Below are 21,975 nucleotides of genomic sequence, written 5' to 3' on the forward strand. Positions count from 1 at the left end.
TTTGCGAAATACTTCGGGCGGTGTCAAACTCGCGTATGTGGCATACATTGCGCGCATACGGTGGCCAAGTTCCTTCCACGGCAGACGGCGAACGTATCGATCATGTTGGTTACCGATGATCGATCGCGCGAAGACGCCAAGTATCTGGCATCACGATGCATTTTGTCGCCGTTACCAATATCTTGCCACTCGATCTGGCGCCAACTTGGTGATCGATCGGCAACAATCAATTTGGCAACCGTAGATTCCAATCTGTTACCTTGCCCGGCGATAAGAAACTGGAAGAGGCGAGAACTGCGAACGCGAAACAACTGTTCCCGTTTAATCGCCGGGAAGACGTATTGCTCGATGTTAAAGAGTTTCGCATCAGACTACAAGTCCCATTGCATTATTATTTCCTCCCTGAAGCGTCCTACTTTAGCTACTTCTTATTTCTTTTCTCGTTGAAAATGTACGATCATTTACAAAATTTTGTTTGCGAGAGAACGTTCGTTACAAGTAAGATATTGAGATAGAATTATTCCTAAGAGGAGCATTGCGAAACGTTCCGCGGTATTAGAAGAAAGATGAGAAATTCGCCGGGGTAATTGGCGAAACAAAGTGTTGAGCGGAACAGAAAAAAAAAAGAAGAGAGAAGTAAGTAATTTTAAGAAAGAAGACAGGGCTCGGGTGGGATGAAGCCCGAGGATAAGATAATATATTGGAGGCGAATTGCAATGGACAGAATCACCCCTTCGCAATTTGCTTCGAGGCATCCAGCCGGACTCTCTCTTTCTGATAGAGGACTTTCTGACACCCAATTATCCATCCAAGACGAGGTGAACGTGGGGATGAGAGAAAAGAGATGCAGACTATGGGATCAACAGAACACACGGATTAGTTTGATTAATAAAAGTCGAACATAGTAAACAGCTCCACGTTCAACGATGCTTTATACATTCTGATATTAAAATTGAAAATAAAAGAGAAATACGCCTAATTAATTGCTATTTTCTAAGTCATTTTAATCAGTCAACTTTAAGTGAAACGAGCAATAATTGCAAGATGTTTATCTAATGTCAAACGAAGTAATTTGTTCAACGCGAACAGTTCCGAAGACAGTTAGGAGGCAAAGCTCGAGGTATAAACAGAAGTTCCTATTCACCAGCATAAGACGGAGGGCTAACATAACATGGGACTCGTTACCATCGAGGGTCCTCGTTACATGCGTAAAGCTATGTTCGCTGGCTACGCAATCTGGACGACACGACATCCTTGAAATTAGAAACGGCACGTCGAGTTCCTGCCATTGAGCCGTACGCTCTTAACCGCCGCGTATAATTATAATTAATACATGCAGAACACAGGATGCAAGTAGCGAACTACCCAACCTAATTCCTTTGACCTTCTAAGAAGAGTCTAATACACTATTCAGCGGCAGGGAAGCTGGTTGCTAATTGTAAGTTTGCTCATGTTAGATCTCCACATTGTCCACCTTCGCGTTGATAACTCGGCTTAAAACAGATACGTATAATAGCACCAATTTCGCAACGACTTGTTGGCTTTAGTGCAAATCGGATCAGACTGGCATTTCCTCAATAAGCTACAAATTTCTAATGAGTAAAATTCAAAAGATCATATATCTTTTTTCATTACCAACAACGTGAGTAATAAATAATCTAACAAGATTATTAACCAACGCCCAGATGTTAAAAAATGTCGAAAAATCAATCTTTTAAATCAAATTAATTTCTAATTTATAATAATTGATCTCATCAGAGAACAATTAGTGATCGTCGTAGTCAAATTTAAACTGGATTAATTACGTGAGTCAACTATGCAATTTTAAACCGGTTGGCTTTTCATATTCGAACGTACAACACTTCCGACGTGGGACAGCGTTATTTGGACAGAACGACCAGGATCGTTCACAATAAAACAGAGGTAAAGCAGTATAGGGAGAGCAGGAAGAGAGAATCGAGGCGGGAGGTAGGATGGAAGTGAGTAGACCGAGAGGATTCCGGCTTTTGGGGCATGACTTTTCCGACTTATTGGCACTGCCTGAATAAATTTAATTCCGCCATTCTCGACGGGCGTCGCTCTCCTATTCTTGTCTGCTTCGCTAAGAATTTCATCTTTGTGCCCCTTTTCGATACCTCGTTTCAACCCCCGTAGACAATGTCCTCGAAAAGGTGGATCCTTGTACAACTTCCTATGCTTCCTTCTCCTAATAATTGCAAATTCTGTGCCCCACTCTTTCACCCTCGTACATTTTTTTGTCTCTTCACCCTTTTTGTTCCTGATGAACAGCCATGAATACGAAAAGAGTTTTTAATATATTCTACGACGGGGACTGCATTTCCTCTGGCGTGGGCGCTGCGAATGATCGCTTCGATTTCTGTTTACATATTCAGACGCGATCACTCGTGAAAAGCATTCGACAACGGATATTAAGATTAGACGGATGTCCCATTGTGCGATTTATTAAAATTCCGTCAGTAGTTATGACGTTCGCGGAGGGGAGCACGAAGGCGAAACGAATTTTTTGTAAGTCTACGACGGGGACGTGCTACGTACTAAGTTATACCCACTTCTGAGAACGTGTTTTCCCGGATGTTCGCAAATCTTGAAGCTCCCGTACGTTTCATCGAACACTCGGTATTCTGTCTTCCACGAATTCAAGCGAGTACTCGCGAGTACTCGTGAACCGATACGAAAGATGGACGATAATACAGTTGAGCAGATTTTAATAAAATAGATCTCTTATTAAACTATTACGAAGTATTTTCGATTGAATTTAAAGCGCGAATATATTCCTCAGTTCTAGCGGGATAGCCAAATTGATGCATAGTTCGTAAACAATTTCATATAGAATCATCCTACTTGCATATGTATTCCGTTAAGTTAAAATCATAGCGAAATTAGTTAATAATTTAGTTTGTAGTTAATACACCTTGAACTATATTCATTGAAAGGTATACTTGAACTCTGGCTTCAAGTGTTCAGTTAACTAAAACTAGTATTTTCATTAACTTTATTTACTAAAACATGTATTGACTAAACGATTGTAGAAACAACTGCACCGAAAATGAAAAGCGGAGAAACGTATGATAAAATTAAGGCAGTTTCCTTGTCTTAACAAATGCCGGTTGCATTGGCTAAACGAGTGATATACGAAGGTGGCTTCGCGGCTTGACACCGTACCATACCGAAAGTAAAGGAACAGAAAGAAAAGAAAAGGAAGGAAGAGACACGTCGCGTTATAAATAAAGCGGCACCGGCTGGTATATACTGATAAACCCGGAAGGCTAGTCATGCGCGAAACAAAGGTTAACTTTGACGACCGCTAACCCTATACAAGCGTATAGGTTCAACCGGCAAGCGTGATGAAGCAGCGCAACGCGCCGCGCCGTGATACAGGATGTATCCTTCGATATGTATTATAGAATACCGTCGGTCTCGGTGAACCATTGTTTTGATCGTGTTCAGACCATTGTGAAATCGTTCGTTTCCGATAGAATTCGGTTCGATTCGCACCAGTGCTCTGATTGAGATCATCGAAGACATTATTTATTGACTCCTTGATTTTTATTTCACAAAAGCAATCGATATTGCCAAAATTAAGAAGACGTTTTATGTAGATTTGATTTTTATTTCAATTCTTGTTTGGAATAAAGGCCACTGGATATGTGACGTTTATTATAAAGTACGAAATGATACACCTCTTCCAATTTGAGGACATTCGCCGGTCCAATTTCCAACGGCATAAAAATCCAATTGGATTTTATCAAACATTATCTGGGAACAGGGAAAAGGGCCCAAGAAATCGTGTTGCTCGCCGGTAACGAAGCACGAAAGGAGGAAATCCGATCCAAGTCTGACGATAGTTCGCCATTCGTAACGAGAGAGAAAATACACGGCGACGATAGGAGGGAGCCGAACGAAACACGATTCTCGCCGTTTGTAAACATAATTCCAATTCCAATTTTTGCTAGGAAACATCGACGAGTAACGAGAGAAGTTCTCATTCATAACGAGAACCGTTTCGTGCCCGCGTCTAATTCCCTTCGTTAACGACGTAAATGCAGACGTTCGCAACGATTTCCCGGCTCGCGTTCCTCGCGGGGTTACTTTTTCGGCAACGCGTAAGGAACGAGATTAAAGAGAAAATGATGCACTGCGCGCAGGATACGCAGAGCGGTAATGCGGCTAAGTAATGCCATTTTCCACTCGAACGTACGAGTTAATGCACTGACAATGCATCGGATGCACATGACTGCTTGATTTTCCGACAAACGCGCCTGGATGATGGATTTAACGCGTTTGACTGGAAAACGTTATAAATCGAAGGTTTACCAATTCACGCTCCAGCTCGAATTTCCTCTCCCACTCTATTGCCCCGGCGAGATTCTTCAAACCGGGGCAAAACTTTTTCAGAGCCGATAATTGCGGATCTCTCGTTCAAGGATCAGTTAAACGAGCACTTCGCCCAAAAATATGATTCTAAAATGGATAGTGTTTAAAGATTTTTAGATCCCTCCGAAGATAGTACTTAAATAAGTCAGACGATGTGTATTACAGAGAGGGAAAGAAGATTTGAACGTATCCGATAGTATCGCGTACGGAAACGTACAGATCGGGGGAGAGATCCGAAACGCGAGACGTGTGAAATTTCTGTCTCGTCGCGGCATGGCACGGGGACGTGAAACAAATTCAGTTTTATCTGTACCCGCCGTTTCGTACTAGTTGATTACATTGGCTGGCAGTATTCAAGAGCTATACCAGTAGATGCAGCATGGATCGTGGTTTGGATGCAGCATGGCACACATAATCATATTGGCATTCTATTAGGCAGCGTCTTCTCCCTGGGAGCTTCGGGTTCCTCCCTTCTGCCCTAACACTCTCTCTCGCGACCCCCTTTTCCAACCCCCGTATACGCCAGACACTGTACCGTACCGACCCTACCGTACACACGTCAATCGATAGTACAACGTGATTATAATACCCTGCTTATCCAACGAAATAAAGACTCTGCCCTTCCTCCGTCCACTCGTTTGTACCCTAATGCAAAAACGATTTTTAGTCATCGAATTGAAAATGTTCAACATTACCGATTTGATACACAATTCTTGCATTAAACATTACAAACAGTATTAATTACGAAAGATAATTGAAGGCAGTGCGCCTATACCTAAAACAAGCGTATACGGAAAGTTTAATCGCCTTCAACTTGCGTAAGCACCAACTAATTGATATACTATCAGGTAAAGCGATGGGAGTCAATGAAGAGAAGTCGGTGAAAAGCGTTTAACGCGCGCTCACGGAGAATCGAGTGAACACAGAGTTCCTGCAAACACACGAGAGATCAAATGTTTCGCGTTCCATTTCTCTCTGAATTCGAAAATGGAGAAGGCGAGCACGGCGGGCGAAGGTAAGCTCCTCTTTTGCCAATTCGTCAATATTAATCTCGCTCCGGCGCCTATCTCTTTCGCGAAACGAACTAGTTCCCTTGGCAAAACGTGCTTTCCTGTCTCACGCGCACAAACGTTTGATAAATACCTTTAATTTCGACGAAATTAATTCCTCTGAACATCGTTTACCAAAATCTTATGTTTAATAGCTGCGAGAGCACAAAGCCAAAAATGATTCTTACTCTTGTTTTCTTAATTAAGAGAATAACTCTTTATACTGGCGCCTCGTGTGTTACGATTTATCAGTTAATCGTAGTCAATCGTTAGATCAGGCGTGTTTCTAGGCGGAATTCGATAACTATAAATTAATTGTACGGAGAGCAAGGAAGGAGGCGAATAAATGAAGCCAAAAGGGTGAATAAATGAGAGACTCTGTAGGAATCGAGGGAAGAAAGAGTGACTCACGGTAAAAGTTAAAGAGAAACGGAATTCTGATCGAAGCGAGAACAAAATTCACGTGGATCAACAGTGCGTAAAATTATTCGAGAAGTTATTATTCATGCTACGTTAGTTAGCGTAGTAAAGTTATTATTCATGCTTATAACCGACGTGGTCGCGGCAACATGTTTGAATATGAAAATTAACATACATATGTGCTCGGCAAAGACGAGGGAACTCCTGGTTACATTCGGAATCGATGTACAACACGCGCTTAATATTAGATAACGTAAAGTCAGAAAGATTTTTTTTTTATGCAACAACTTCTTTGGTGAATTTTAAGGAATGAAGGAAAAATGCGTCCGAAGTCATAATAGATTATCAGAAGAACGTTGCGCGCGGGTGAACAAGGCTCAATGTTCCATTAAATATCGCGGCTGAAATGGCCGGAGACAAGGGATGATTATTAACCAGATCATAAATATGGAAAATGAATCACCCTTACGTAGCTTCCTTCGCCTCGATTCTCATTCAAGGCTTCGATCTTCGCGAAAAATACAAAAATTGGTCGCATAATTTTTACCGCGATCGACGCAACAGCCGAGGGGCAGGTGAGGGGAGGGGAGGGGGGGAGGCAGGGGCCGGACGGGGATACGGAACCGGGCATGAATAGAAGCGACGCGAATCGATAATGGGAACGGTACAAGCGAAGCGTATAAAAATTGCATTATCCGTTCCTTGACGAACACCTCGTCGGATTTAATAATTTGACATCGGCGATACGAATTTATAATTTCATTGCACCGTCTCCCGGCTAAATTACTTTACCAACCGGAAAAAATATGTTCCGAGAAAAGCAACGCCCTGGATATTATAATACTTCTACTATCCTCATTCGATTATAAAAATTCTGCGAAAACACTATTCTCTCTTATTGACAGGCATAGATGATCTGTGAATACATACTCATTAATTGTCTTTACCTGTACGTACGTCAGAGAAACGAAATCTTCTTATCAGAACTATAATCGTACAAACTGTAATTTCAAGTGAGAGCGAAAGAACAAATCTTATCCCATCGTTTATTCTATTATCCGGTCTAAGGGATATTACTACTCGAATTGCGACGAATAATTAAGGTATCAATTGTATCGGGAACAGTGGAATTAATGACTGTCGTTCGATTGACGCGGGCGAAGACTTATGGCGGCAACAAGTTTCCCGAGGCTTACATAAGTAATTACCGCGATCGATGGGTTCACCGCTCATAGAGCGTGTAGGCCAGGCTCGGACGAGCGGGTATGGGCGACCCGGAGACGATTTAAGTAGAAACCCGAGTGCTTCGCCTTTACAGTATTTTTCCAGCGTTACTCTGAATGGGGGGTAGACACTTCTAACAACCTACTCAAACATCAAACGCCTCCCTGTCGCGTTCACGTTCGACGCCACACCTCCACCTCTCTCCCTCGCTCTACACTTATTCGACCGATCTCCACCGCGCCTGGCTTTTTTACAGACGCGCACACTCCTCTATTATTCCGCCGTTTCCTTTCGAGATCGAGCAATTATATTCACGCCTCCACTCGCAAAAGGATATAAGCTCGAGGATCGTCGCCCAATGAGAGCGACGAGCTTTTCCTTCGTTAAAAAGCTTAAAAATCGATTTTCGCACAGTACGGAAATAAAATTCCCTTTCACAGCTCGTGTAAAAGATCGTAACAACGTTCATATAAACTGACAGCAACGTTGCACAATATTTTTGTTTGCTCAGAGACTGATCAGAACGCTGAAAAAGATTAGCCATTGTTCTGGACTGAGTTGTGTTTATTGTGCGCCCAATTAATCAAATGTTGATCGTTACAGACCATCTAAACACTTCTGCAAATGATATAGACACATCGCCAAATAACGTCCGTCCAATGCCAACATGTATGACGCATATAATGCTAACAGATATGAAAACGATAATCCATATTTCTATCTCATGTAAAAATCACAGATAACAGGTAGAAGAACTCTACGAGACAAAGAATTCAAAAGTACCAAAAGTAAATCGGCCACTTTAATTGAATAACAATTTACTTTTTTTCTGTTGCTTTAAACTTAACTGAATTAATTTGGAACAAACGAACTTTGTGTTTAAGAATATAATAGAACACTTTCAAGCTAAAAGACCGGATGAGAATTCGTAATGGCTTGTATTACAAATAGGAATGACGGTACCCTTGCAGCAATTCGCGTCTTTATACAAGTGGAGAAAACTCGGGTCACAGAAACGCGTTAATCGGTTTGATGTCGCCAGGAAGTTAATTATCAACGGAGACCTGGATCGTAGCCGCTAAATTTCTGTTAATCGACCATTTGATGTTGTAATTACAATATTGTTGAAGCCTCTCCGGTACGCGAGAACCAGAGAGAACTGGTCGGTAGCCGGTTAGTTTGCCAACTTCTGAAGAGAATATCGAGCTTACCTGTTACCTGTTTTAACGCCGAGTAGATTCGTTAAGGTAACAGTCGCGAAAATTAATTTGCTTACGACCTATTTTAAATTTGAACTACGTGGCACTACCATTTATTGATGGTTAAAATTACAGGAAGCTTAGCGTCACGATAAGCAATATATTCATCCTCAAAATTTCACCTTTTAACATATCAGGAAGATTTAACAATTCAGGAAGAAATTCAGGTGGATTTCCTTTTCAGTTTTGTTATTTTCATCATAACCAATCTCTAGCAGTGCAGTTGGATTTGTTGCGAGGCTGTTACTGCAATTCACCGATTAGAAGAAATTTCAGACTCCGAGGTGCGTTCATTTGTGTTAAAATCAACATATTTAGCTCGTCGACGCGACGGTAATCGGCAGATGCGATATCGAGTCGAAGCTCGGATGTGGTGCATAAAATGAACGTTAAACGTGGCCGTGTGGGGAGATTGCGGGGGTGTATTCGCTCATTCTTACGATAGGGAAATCGGTCGACGCGAACATGCCAAGTAATTGGGCGCTATTAGCGAGCGCACATGTGAACGAAGCATCCGATACGGAAGTATCGGTAGAACTTGCGCAACGAAAACGGATCGTGTGTGAAATTAGACATTCACGCGATTTGATTAGATTGGGAATGGATTAATTCGATCAAGTGGAACCTAGTACTACTCGGGGGGTGAAGAGCGTGTACGAAGTTGGCAACCTCGAGTGGAAATCAAGGGGAAAACCCCTTACCATGGGCGTAACGAACGGAAGAAGGAAATTTCTACCTCCTCAAAAGGCTACATACAATTATTCAAAAAGTTCTTATAATTTTACAGAGATTTTTTATTCAAATGCAATATGAAACTATTTTTTCAATCAAAGAGTATTCAAAATTTTATGATTTCTCTATAATTAAAAAATGTGTCAAGCTATAGAATCACAATGTTGTTACAAATACAATTTAAAAAAAATAATATTAAATTATACAACAATGAATATATTAATTATTATTATGTATTAACGTAACTCTTAGACATTGAGACATATTGAAAGATAAGGAAGTTGGTTACGCCTATGAGACGCGCGCGCGCGCGCGCGCGTGAACCCACCCTTCATCATGTAGGGTTTAAGCTAGATCGTATTTCTACTTAGTTTCGAATAAAGATGGATCGTGGAAAACAGTATCGCCTGGATTCAACATCCCCGATGACTGTAACCCTCGCAATAACAATCAGAGAACTCCATCATCGATTTAAAAATCTGATATTTAAAACGTGTTGCATTCTTCACTTCGTTAAATAATTTGAAAATGAACAATACAAAGTGGATGAAAAATCAATATACGAAAGCTGGCAATTTGCAATAGAGCTCGTTGCAGTCAAGTTTATTCTGCGGTGGACAACTGAATAACTTGCCCTAACTCAAAATGCGGGTAGTTCCGTCGCTTTCGTGAAAGGACCGAAGTCCAAGATACTAAAGAGAACTATTATTATCGGGAAAACCATTAAGTTCTGTGGGCAACCCGCTATCTGTGAGAAACGTGTACAAGTGTTGTCTCCGGTGGTGGACGAACACACAGAATATAGTTTACCAAACTCTAACATTGTATACACAGCTTTAAATAAACTTCAAAAATATTTGAAGTACCAAACTGCAATACATTTTGAGATAATATTGATAATACTAATTATGAATTCCGGTATACTTGTGATTTATACTTTGTTACGTTGCAGAATGTGTGAGAAGGCACACAGCAACCGTGCCGGCCATTAGCTAATTAATGAAATGTCCTACAGTAACATTCGCGCAGCTTAATGCGAAGTGAGTTACTTTAATTTCCATCAAGATCAAGCAACGGACCTTTTTTCGCGCGCAACTCGAATTGTGAGCAAAATTGAAAAAAAGAAACCGGGCTTCAATACGTGCTAATACGCGACGATCCGCACAGCGTTATTATGACAAAGAACGTATAAACATAATGAACAGAAAATGGGATGACGGGCGCTGTAAAAAGGCGCGCTATGAAAACAACGCGGGTCATAATGCATTTAAGAAAACGTTTTCATATTCTGCGGAAAAAGGATTTTCGTGACAAAGATCAAAGGAGTATCTCTGAATCTCAACAACTCATATATGTACTTTAAATCAGATTAACGTTAAAAACATTGTCGTGTGAATTTTTCCTGTTCTCTGCGACTCGAGATTTTCAGAAATTAATATTGTATCATAAGGAAGTAATTTAGCAGATACCATAAGGGAGAAATTAGACTTAACAGATTCTAAAGAATGTCAACCAACTATTGTTACCGTCGGACAAAATCATTTAACTTTTGCCTCGAAACCAGCTCAGGAGGAAAGACAAACACCCTGATGCGTATACCTACTCAAAGAAGCGAGACCGTTATGAAACTTGTCGTAGCTAACTCAACCAAGAAAAGAGTTCTGAAAGACACCCGGAAGCTAGGGAGGAGCTGCACGTTCGCAAAGTGAAAATCGCTTAATATCGAGTGAAGCAAAGTAGATAAAAGGTACTTTATAGAGCTCGCGGTCTATATGACGCGTGGTTGTTCTGCAAACGACAGTCCATTGTTTCGTAGTTAAGCCGTTTTTAATAAAACAGATTATTATCCTACGAGTATCGGGGCGTAAGAGAAAACCGGCAGTTGCTTTAAGCTCAGTCATGAACTCATGCATGATCGCGTTACAATGGTTACAATTATGTAATAATTTACTGTTGATAAAAATAACATTTATCCATAAATTTTAATTAGTAAATATTCTTGTGAGGATAGAATGCGTGTTCACGGAAAAAAGAGAAACCGGTTAACCCCTTAAGTAGGAAGAAAAAATAAGGAAATGTTCATCGATGTTTGCACAGGCAGCCGATACTTTTGAGAAGTATTAAAGAGATTGAAGCTTGTCCTACTCTTTTGCGGGCGCAGATCCGATTCGAGATGCAGAAAGAAATGTCCTAAGAAGGCTTAAGAGGTTCTGGCATAGTCCGTAAGACATGAACCGTTTCCCGGAGATTATTTTAAGGAAAACGCAGATTTTAGAAAGGAAAGATAAAAGAACGACGAAATGTCGGAAATGTGAGTGAAAGGTACCTACTGCGTTTTCGAAAAAAAGATGAAATGTAAACAAGTGTGAAGAAAAGTGACGAACAGGAAGGACGACTATTACGGAAGGAGGAAGACGGAGAAAAGTTGAATAAAAGAGCAGAGAGAAATACGAAAACGTACTTTCGTGTGGGTTTGCAGAGGTAGAAGGCGACCCTGCGGGCAGCCAATCAAATAAAGTAGTCTGAGGTTGCTTTGCCGGATGCAAATTCTGCCCCCGTGGGCATTCTGTTTCCCCCGGCCCTCCTCCTGCTTTCCTCTGTTCCTCCTTCTCTATCTCTCCCTCGTTTCGACGTGCCCATTGCACTTCTCACCCTCTAACCTCGCCGGAATCTGTACACGAGTTTCCGGGACACACGAAAATCCTCCTGCTGCCCATCGACACGCCGTATTCCCCCAACGTATTGTTCATCCTGCGAGCCCTTTTCAATTTCGATCTAGGAAAAGCATTGCGTCCAATCTTCTACTCAAGTCGATACCCGATCATGGCAGCAAAGTGCCCTCAAAAATGGCAATCTTACAATAAAATTATTCATGTGTATATTCATGTAACAAGCAGATGATTTGTTAGAACAGTGTTTGTAATAAATTATTGATTTGTTATCAGAATTAATTATTTCTTCTCCTACCATATTACAATTTTATATTTCGAAACTACGATGCATGGAAAATAATAAGACACATTATAATCACAATAAGATATATTATGAAATTAAAACTACCTCATAACAATCTACCTCCTCGAAGAAACGTTGGATAAATTCTATGCACGAAATCAAAACAATTAACAGAGGATGTTCTATCGATTCGAGAGTAAAACTCGGAAGACTTCGTTGACCATGGCGTGTCTGTGTTTGCACGTATCCAGGTGGGTGTTCGGGAAACCGAGAAGACGGTCCAAGAACCCGAACACGACATCGAATCGCGGATCTCGTTTCTAATTATGTCGTAATGAAAATAAATCGTTACATTTGTACGACTGTCGTGTCTCTTTGGGCGTCTTTGCTCTCTCTTTCGTTTTACCCTTACCTCCGTCGCGACGAACAGAAAAGGATCCTTCCTCTGTTGCTTCCAAGAAAACACGGGTTCTTCGGTTTCTGTCACGCCACCTGTTTGATTCTCTCCAAGGTACATCCCGCTATCTATTTGTCTATTTCGGCGTTTCTACGCTTCCCACCCACCCCGGAAGCCGTGTCTTCGACAGAATTCAACCTCCGATCCCGAATACCCTGCCCACCTTCGCCCGTTATATCCCGCTTGAACAATCAATTCCAATTTCACGGGAATCTCTTTTAAATCTTGCATTTTCTGCGTCTCGCCCGCGGACCGTCGCCTGGGGTTTTCATGACCAGAGAAATTCGTCCGACGGAACTTAGATCACCGTATAACAGAACACCGTTCTCTCAGAATTTCAATTGAACGGGCTAAGAACATCCTTTACATTTATCTCAATGTTAAAATTTGCCTTGTTCTCAGTTACTATTAGGATTATAAAATCTCATTCAATTATCTGTGCTATAAGGAATTTCGAACGGAAAGGAATAACGAAAGACAGATTTTTCAGAACCAATTTTTATGCCGACAAGTAGTAAAGAGAGTGTTATGATAAAAGAGAACGAGCAACCGTGGGTCAGATATGATTATACCGAGTTGCAACACCTTTACGTTTATTTATAATTCTATCAGTAAGAGCAGCAATAGTACAGTAGTAATAGTAATAATTCGAAGTGCAGTAATATGTACAACCAAAGAAACGAATTCTTATCACGTTAAGAAAATATTTTACATAGATGAATCCAATTTCGGATTATATTAAAAACAATGAGAATCTGATCATTCATTCTGGCATTCTCTCTGTTGACAAGATTTCAAACATACCCCCATCACCGATCTTTACACGGCTTTTATTTCTTTCTTCCGTGTCTCAAAAATCGCGAACAGTCATCCATACACACTGATAGAAGAACGTTCACGACAAACAATAAATATTCTGTGTGCAGTAAGTATCAGAGTCTAACTAATTCTGTCAGCAGTTCTCGATTGCATAACTCTGCGACCGGTCTCGCTAAAAAACAATTGTCTTTTCAAAAGACGTACGTTCGAAAATCCGTATCCACCTCCAACAGCAACGTTCATCAAGATTAAAAAAACAAAGAACAGTCGATTAATACACTGGCGTAAACCTTGATAGAACGCTTCACCTGGCGACTTACAATACAAGAAAGCTTATTTTACAACGACCGTTTAAAAGCCTTATCAAAAACAACATCGCGTCAACGTGAAAACGTTTCATCGACGAAATAAAAGGCATATTTTCTCCAAGGCGTGTGTGGTAACGAACAATTCTCGTCGTTCTTTCATTTTCTTCATTCGTCGTATTCTTCATCGTGCAGCCTGGCTCGGCGTTACGTAACGTTTCATGCGATACCGACACATTTAACGCGTTACAATTTTCTTAATTGGTAATTAAGTCTAACAACACTCGAGAGCTTACTGTGAATTCGTTCTTTAGAATGCCACTCATGAAACTGGTGCCAGATGTCCTCCGGATTAAATACGGTGGAACGTCGATTACGTGAATGCCCTTTTACGGAAGCGCGAAAAGACCGCGCGAAAAATTCAATACAAAATCAAATAACAAATCATTGCGACACTTAATAACGTCAATATTTTAAACCACGTATCCTTCTTATTTGCTTATTTTTCTCAAATAACTAGAAAATGTTTGCGACAAATATGTCTCCAAACCGATGATCCATAGATTGACATTTTAAATGAGCTTGAACGTAAATCAACATTGGTTCTCTAAAGTAATAAGGTAAATGTAAATTATAATTGTAACAGCCTCCGTAGTGTAACGGTGCTAAAAATTCGATCAGAGTTCAAACGTTGGCAATTTAAAAATCTCACTATACCTTGAAGGCTACTTTAAAATTAGTATATGTTTATTGTTTATTGATCTCAATTTAATTCACGTTCGCCGAGGGTACTCATTGTGACCCGAAATTGCCATACGCCGATGTCAGTATCACGCGTTTGGAATTAAAAATCCCTGAAAACTTTCTTTTAATATTAAATAGTAGCAATGTGTGTGGAAGATAGGCTCGTTCTGCGTTCAAATGTCAATTTAAAAAATCTTAATCTATCCATTCGTATATTCAATCCACCTACTTTCTGTGCACGGCGTTATGAATCTCTTTGTCTTTTTCTTAAGTTTCCACAAGAATGCAATATTACATATACCATCCTCCCGAAGTACGTATTACATCTTCACGTGATCTGGTCCCGTGCACAACGGAATCTAGTTGACAATCCCGTTTCACGTCCCTGCCGATTAGCTAATTTTTATCGTTAAACTCTAATGCCTAGCCACGCGCTGTAACTGGATTAAAGGTATATGCACACACATTTTTAGCTCATTCATCCATTCGCTCTCTATTTGTCCCGAAGGATGAGCTGTCCCACAATATTCGGATATCGATCAGTTATAAAATAAACGTTTTATCCTGCCAGTATGGTCCACGCTGAAAACGATCCCGATTTCTCTCCGCTTGTTCAATTGTCTGCGATCCTCGAGGTTTTCTTCAGCTCCCAAGACGCTCCGCTCACAGAGGCAGTCGCGCTTAAATGACAACCTCTTCCCCTCCCGCGGAACTCTATCCTCCCACTTTATGCAACTGGCACAGCTCGAGGCGTTTTAGTGTTCCTCTAGTTCTCTTGACAGGATGTCGTTTCCTTGCGCATCGCCTCCGTGGCCTCGATCACTTCAAACCCCTCCGACGTAGAAGTATCGGTGGATGAACCATTGTCTCCTCCTGTCTTCAAGGGACCGGAACTGATAGATGTTGTCGGCTCCGATTTCGGTTCCGTGCTTACTTCCATGCTGACGATCGACGCTGTTGACATCGTCAGACTCTCCGTCGCTAAGATTTAAAGCAGCGTTCAGCTAATTGTAAGAGGTCGCGTGTCTATGTGCGTGACTGGATGCGTGCAAGGTCTGCTAGACGAGAAAGCGATGAGAGGCAGACGAGAACCGATTAGAAAACAGAATTGCGCCGAATGCGATGAGGATGCGTGACGGACGAACATCAAAAATTTATTTACATTTCATTCACCATTGTTAATTTTAACATATCCACATTTTACATACACCTTATAATTGTTAGACTCGTGCATATGAAACATTGCCAGTTTCCAAATTCAGTAAAATGGCATGTAAGTTTCAAAACCAAAAATATGTAGCATCAATAATTAATGTACGAAGAGTATTTCGTTGGTCTGTATGAACCTTTGAGAACTGCAGTGCAAAATACAGAAAACTCGAATTAATAAAAAACGTTCGTGCAACTACAAAGTACGCTTTGTGAAAATTATTACGGAACGAATGGGATGAAAGTAAAACAGCATGAGCCGTTCATTAAATTTGCATAGCGTGGCATTATTTCTAACCGAGTTCCAAGAACGGAATTACACGCTACATGCAAAAATATTGTGTCGAATTTAATATAAACGAAAATTGAACTGCAAGTGAAACCACCGAATTGAATGTTCATCTAAAAAAAAATATTACGAGCAAGTATCTTTGTTACGTACTCGAATTAAAATTAAGTAATAATAATAATAAATTAGATACATGGTAAAAAACAATCCTTAGTCCTTTTTCATGAATCGGGATAGCATTTTATCTAACTTTAATGTCGAAGCTTCCTACGCTATCAATTATTTCGTAAAATCTACTGACCAACGTGTCGGTTTACGCTCGTTTAGAACGACGATGGATTGATTGAATCATCGAAAGAAACATGGTGAACCAAAATTAAAAATTGTGGCGAATGAAACACTGCCAACCGAAATACGATCGTAAGGTATCACGTGCCAAACGGTCTATTACGAATATCAACGGGTATTATTTATACAAATACACCCACCAACACCGACGATACTCAATATACAATATTTAAGAAAATACAGAGACATGAACCACAATTTTCCACACAGATTGATGAAAAAAATTGTTGTTAGTAGAAATAAAAATTTCAGTCAATTCCAAGCAAGATGTGTACTTCGAAAACTGATAATCATAGCAAATTGTAATATTAAAACCTGTGTTTAATTGTTTCAACTTCTAAACGTACATTTAGTTTATCAATCAAATGAAAAGCACTTTAATTCTCAATAGAAAACATCTTTTCATAAATCAGCAAGATTGACCACAATGATTTTCAGCTCATCATTCTCAATTGATCACAGTCGATTTCATGAAATCGTAAGCCCCAATAATTGATCCAACAAAATTTAAGCATGCAACAGAAATTAAACATGCTGCACGTACCTTCGGTGTTTTCTTCTTCGCTCGAATGAGAAACATCTGCTGCGGCTTCGCTTCGGTCCTCGGCCTGGTCATCGGGAATGGTCGAGCTCGACTCCGACTGCGGTGGATTCCACGAAGTTGGTACTTGTATCTGTTCCCTGATAAGTGCTTGTTCTCTTGTCAACGATGGTTCTGTCACTGAAGGCGTAATAGTAGTGGTAGTAGCCAGTGCCCGATTCGTGCTGGGCGATGGTTCAGGCGAAGGTTCAGCCATAGTGGGTGAACCGTGTGCACGATTCCGAAACAGTACATGCTGTAATTGTGCCTGCTGTAGTATAACTGGCAACTCGTAATGATGGAAGAAGTATAGCATCGAATGCTGAAAACAGAAACGGAAACATAAAGATTAAAAAAAAATTCTTCCATCGCAATTCAGTAAAAATCTGAGATACTCATACGTTAAGAAATAAAGTTGAAGCATTTTCGACTTCATTAATAAACATCGCCCGCGTATGCTAATTGAATTAATAAACATGTATAACGAATCATTGGCTTCGGCGTGGTATTAACGCTATCATACTTAGTTTGCGAATTTGCTGCAGCCAGGGTGGTCACTATCGAAAGCGCTAGGTACGAGGACGAGGCATACGGTCTACTGATATCGCTTGTTTCTACGAACTACTCGTGGTCGCGCGTGTACGTATACATACACGTGTGAGCGTCGCTCGTGCACAGCAAATTTATATGGAAATTCACCAAATTTGTTCTATACCGTTTCTCTCGTTCTCTTCGCACCCTTCGAAACCCCTATGTCATTCTACCCCTCTTTCAACCACCGCCGCCACTATCCGATCGTCGTGCTGCTGCCAATCGCAATACTTTTATTCACAGTAGTTGCAAACATTCCACGCGTGCATATGAGGATATGAATAATTTTGCGTTAGTATCGAACAAATAAGAAAATTTCAACAAATGATACAGCGAGATTGGATGTTCTAAATCTCTGTCGGAAATCATGATCGAAATGAAGCAATTTACGCAGCTTATTCAACCAAGACCAATATAAAATTTTTCTTCATCCCCGAAGTTCAAATAAAGAGGTTTTCTTTCATTTCATAATTTTGTAGTAATCCAATTCAGAATATTTAGTCGGTTTAATATTAACTCTTAGAAGCAATCTCAATCATTCAAAATTCCATTTGAAAAACATATTCAGTATCAATTTCAAATCATATTTTCATAAGAATCACAAGGTAGAATTTTCATGTTGGATAAACCGGTAATAGTTAGAATCGATAGGTTCACGCTCGGAGCGACATAAAAATCGAGTAAGAATTCCTCGTCAGGGTAAAGAGAGCAGCAACAGTTCGAGCCATGAGATGCAAAAAACAATGTCAAAATGAAACGTGCAAACCGACAGCTTAGCAGGAACGAATAGATACTGTGAGAGGGGTCAGAGATATACGTACGAGTAGTAGGTATAGAGTATGGGTAAGGAAAAAAGACGCGGAGGAAAGGGAACGAAGAGAAATACGGGAGGAAAGGGACTGAATATGGAAAAACAGATATTTCAAGACCGGGCACCTGTCGTCGACATGAAGGAAATGGTATCCACGGCGATTCGAGCTGGGAATAACGAAACGAATCTGCATCATTTTAGAAAAAAAAGAAAGAAAACAAGAGAACGCTCGCGAGACTGATCGGCGGAGGAAAAGCGAGGCTAGCTGGAAGGCGAAAGAGAAGCTTAAAACGATATCCAGGACGAAACGGGTTACCGAGGAAAATCGGATTTTCGTTTGCTAATCAACGCCGATGACGTCGATATCGGTACGTATATAATGACGCCGCGGGGCTAATCGTCTCGACTCTCGCGTTTATAAAGAAAAGGACGGCAGGTAGGCTGAGAGAAAGAGAGGTAAAACAAGCCGGTTCACTCAATCGCGGCCTGTTGCCCGCCGGCTTTTCAAATTTTCCCGCGGCTCGATGTATTTGTAAACTCATTTCGAGAACGATCATAGATAGTTGCCCTACTCACCTGGCCGTTCTCATTAACGAACAGGTGAACTCCATCGACGAGTGTTAATTATTATTCGCCACTAGAATACTTCATTCTATCGATGAGGGAATGCTATCAAAATTCGCGGTAACTGTGGCTGCGGTCATTAAATGCCAGAAAATTCTCAGTCAAAGTTCATAATATGAAATCGATCAACAATAAATGAAGTTAAAGTATAAACTTGTTCAATATTCAAACAGTATTCTTATATCTCGATACTATGTCATTTTCATTTTTAATCCGCGTCGCCGCAACATGAATGAATAGATAGTCTTTTTACTCGCATATAACAGTACAATCTGTTACTCGTTTGCATCTTTTATCGGCTAATTAACCGTACCATTACACTTTAATGGTATTTAATTTTTCCACGCAAAATATACATATCGAACGTTGTTATTATGGCAACAGCTAGCTACTGTAACGCCATTATAATAATAACTGTTAATACGCCCGTCGCGATCATCTAATTATGATTCATTGGATTAGCAAAGTATGCTATCCAATTACATTACTTCGCGTATCGTTCACACAGCTAAATAATTTTTCTGATTCAATTACCACCTTCAACCATTATAATCACGTCAAAATTTCTTTTTCATTTAACCATTTGGATAATATTGTAAAATTGCCAAAAATTATACGATTAATTATTTGTATATATTATACTAATAATGATATAAACGAATGATTTCATTTAAAGGAAAAACGTTTTAGCAACAGATGTGCAATTTTTCATAAACAAATCATGTATCCCTGCTATCAATGTATAATACTTAAAGAAATGAATTTGCATCTAGATAAATGGAATTGATTCGTTATTCTGACAATATATCGGAAGGCGGATTTCAGAGAACGACTTGAAACTGAGCGATATTTATACGCGGTCATTCGGAGCCGTAAGTTGGCATTAAATTATTTCCATCGATCGAACTGTCAGGTACATTGTCCTGGTTACGTTTACGTAACTTAAGTTTGAGCGATGGCGGGTCTCGGCTGGAAAGCAACGGCTCTTCATTCGCTACCGTCACTGTCAATAACAGGACTTTCACCGTGAACCCTTATAAAACGTTCGCCTTCCATGTTCTAGCTTATTAAATGCGACAAACAATCTAATTACCAATTTCAACTTGTTTTAATAAAAGAAGATGCTTGTTCATATACCATTATAAACCATAACTCGAAAATTTGTTGGAACATTTCATAATGAGACATCAAGTTATTAAATTGATATAAATTCAACGAAAACCAGAAGTTTGGACCAATAATTAAGAATTATTTGACTTGTATACTTTTAGGTCGCATTGAATAGACGATATTACCTTTCTGGTTTAATACCTAATTACGGAGAAACAGCAAGACCAACACATTTGCATTTAATTACATCGTCACCTTACCAACGACCATCCTTTCCCATGAATAAAATGAATCCACGGCTGCGGAACGTTCATCATTATGTTCCCATCGATTTAATTTCAGCCCGGGCCGAAGCGACGGCGACGTGCGTCCAATCGAAGAACCGTGGACTCTAGCCGCACGAGAGAAAACATATTTTCACGCACGACGAACATCCGGAGCTAAGCAATTTGAAAGGCAAACACATTTGCAGCCCTCTCGAGAAATTCCTCGTGATCGACGTCAGGAGAGATGATCGATCGCAACGGTGGAGGGGGGCCGCGGTGTGGACGGGGAAAAGTACTTCGTGACATAATTTCCAAACCTACGCCCCCCATTGTTTGAACGGAGTTCTTTAATAAGTGACGTGAACGCAAAAGTCCGGACACAGTATGCTATTTAATCGAACGAATCTGTAGTACACTCTCGAACGTGTTGCTACGTGTCTAATTAATGCCCGGTTTTACAACTTTTTCCTATTCCGCTTGGGACAATTATCACCATTATCGTTATTTAGCTATCGTTTTTTTATTTTTACTTGAGTACGAATTTATCGCACCACATGTTTCCGTCATTTTTCTACCCTCAAACCAGTCTATTTGTCGATACCACAAAAACCGAATAGATGTTTTACACAGTAACATAATTCGTGTGGTTATTTACTTTCCATTTTACAATTTAAACAGATTGTGATGTTTGATTAACGAATTCAGAATTTCTTTAAGAATAATACACAAGGTATTAATACAAATATACATACATATAATATAAAATTAGAGAAAAATAAAATATTGATTGACAAGACATCCCTCTTAGCTTTTAAAAACATAAAACAAAATAATCTACAAAAGCTAACCATTTACTTATTTTTCAATGCTTTTACAAATGATGTTCCATTTGCTTTTTTGTAACGTCACTATATGTATATTCGTATTTCGTTCTCAATTTTAAAAAACATTCGTATCTACAATATGACACGGTGCATTATCTTTGTGAATCTCTTTAATATAATAATTTCGTATCTCGTTTTCCATATCGCAAAACAGTATTTTTATGACTTGACACGTTATTGTATGTAGTACGTGAACAAGGAAACACTCACCTGAATGAAGAGCCAAGATGTGACGAGGGCCAAACTGCTGTACTGTCCATTAAATCGATAATGGTACGCGTAGAACGAGAAGTGATAGAGGTAGAAAAATCTGAAACAAAAATTATTGTCCAAATTGGAAACGTAACTCTTCGTGTAAATATTCGTAGTAGCATCGAGAGTGCTTAATGAATTACATAACTTGACGATATTTGCGATGTATTGGCATCCGCGCAACAACGTGGGCGCTTTATCGATCAGATCGTGTCGAGTTGCTTGCCTATTGAAATATAGAGGCTGACGGGTTACGTGGGACGTCATTCGTATAAATAAAAAAATTATACATAAATCAAAACGTGGGTACGAAGTATTTATGGAATTCTCGACACGTGAAACTAATCGAATTTTATAAGTAAAAGTGTAAGTCTACTGTGATAATGCAGAATTTCTGATCAATGTCATTTAAAACTGAATGAAACGATGAGATGTCTATTATGTTTAAGCTTATTAGGTATCTTGAATAATAAAACAAAAGTCTCGTTTTATAAAATAATCCATATCCTTTTTCGTTTTGACATTTCTCGGCTTAAGGATCTATTGGCTCTACAGTCAATCCCAAAAGTTTATGTATGTACTTTAGAAAAACACATTTCCTACAATTAAAAAGAAATCAGACGTCGGAAGAACAATTCTAATAATAAATAGC

General features: G+C 39.8%; 1 protein-coding gene across 1 annotated transcript in view; it reads right to left on the minus strand.

Moving 5' to 3' along the window:
- Nucleotides 1-13,052: 13,052 nt before the first annotated feature.
- Nucleotides 13,053-21,975, minus strand: part of LOC108629177 (membralin) — a 57,674-nt gene continuing 48,751 nt past the window's right edge. Inside the window, exons 10-12 of the mRNA XM_026817109.1 lie at nt 21,282-21,381; nt 16,750-17,107; nt 13,053-15,340 (exon numbers count right to left, since the gene is read on the minus strand). Of these exons, the coding sequence (XP_026672910.1) occupies nt 15,126-15,340; nt 16,750-17,107; nt 21,282-21,381 (673 nt within the window). The 3' untranslated portion in view covers nt 13,053-15,125. The remainder of the gene's footprint in view (nt 15,341-16,749; nt 17,108-21,281; nt 21,382-21,975) is intronic.

Source organism: Ceratina calcarata, unplaced genomic scaffold (assembly GCF_001652005.2).
Source record: "Ceratina calcarata isolate Rehan_Ccalc_2016 unplaced genomic scaffold, ASM165200v1 scaffold555.2, whole genome shotgun sequence".
NCBI classification, from domain to species: Eukaryota; Metazoa; Arthropoda; class Insecta; order Hymenoptera; family Apidae; genus Ceratina; species Ceratina calcarata.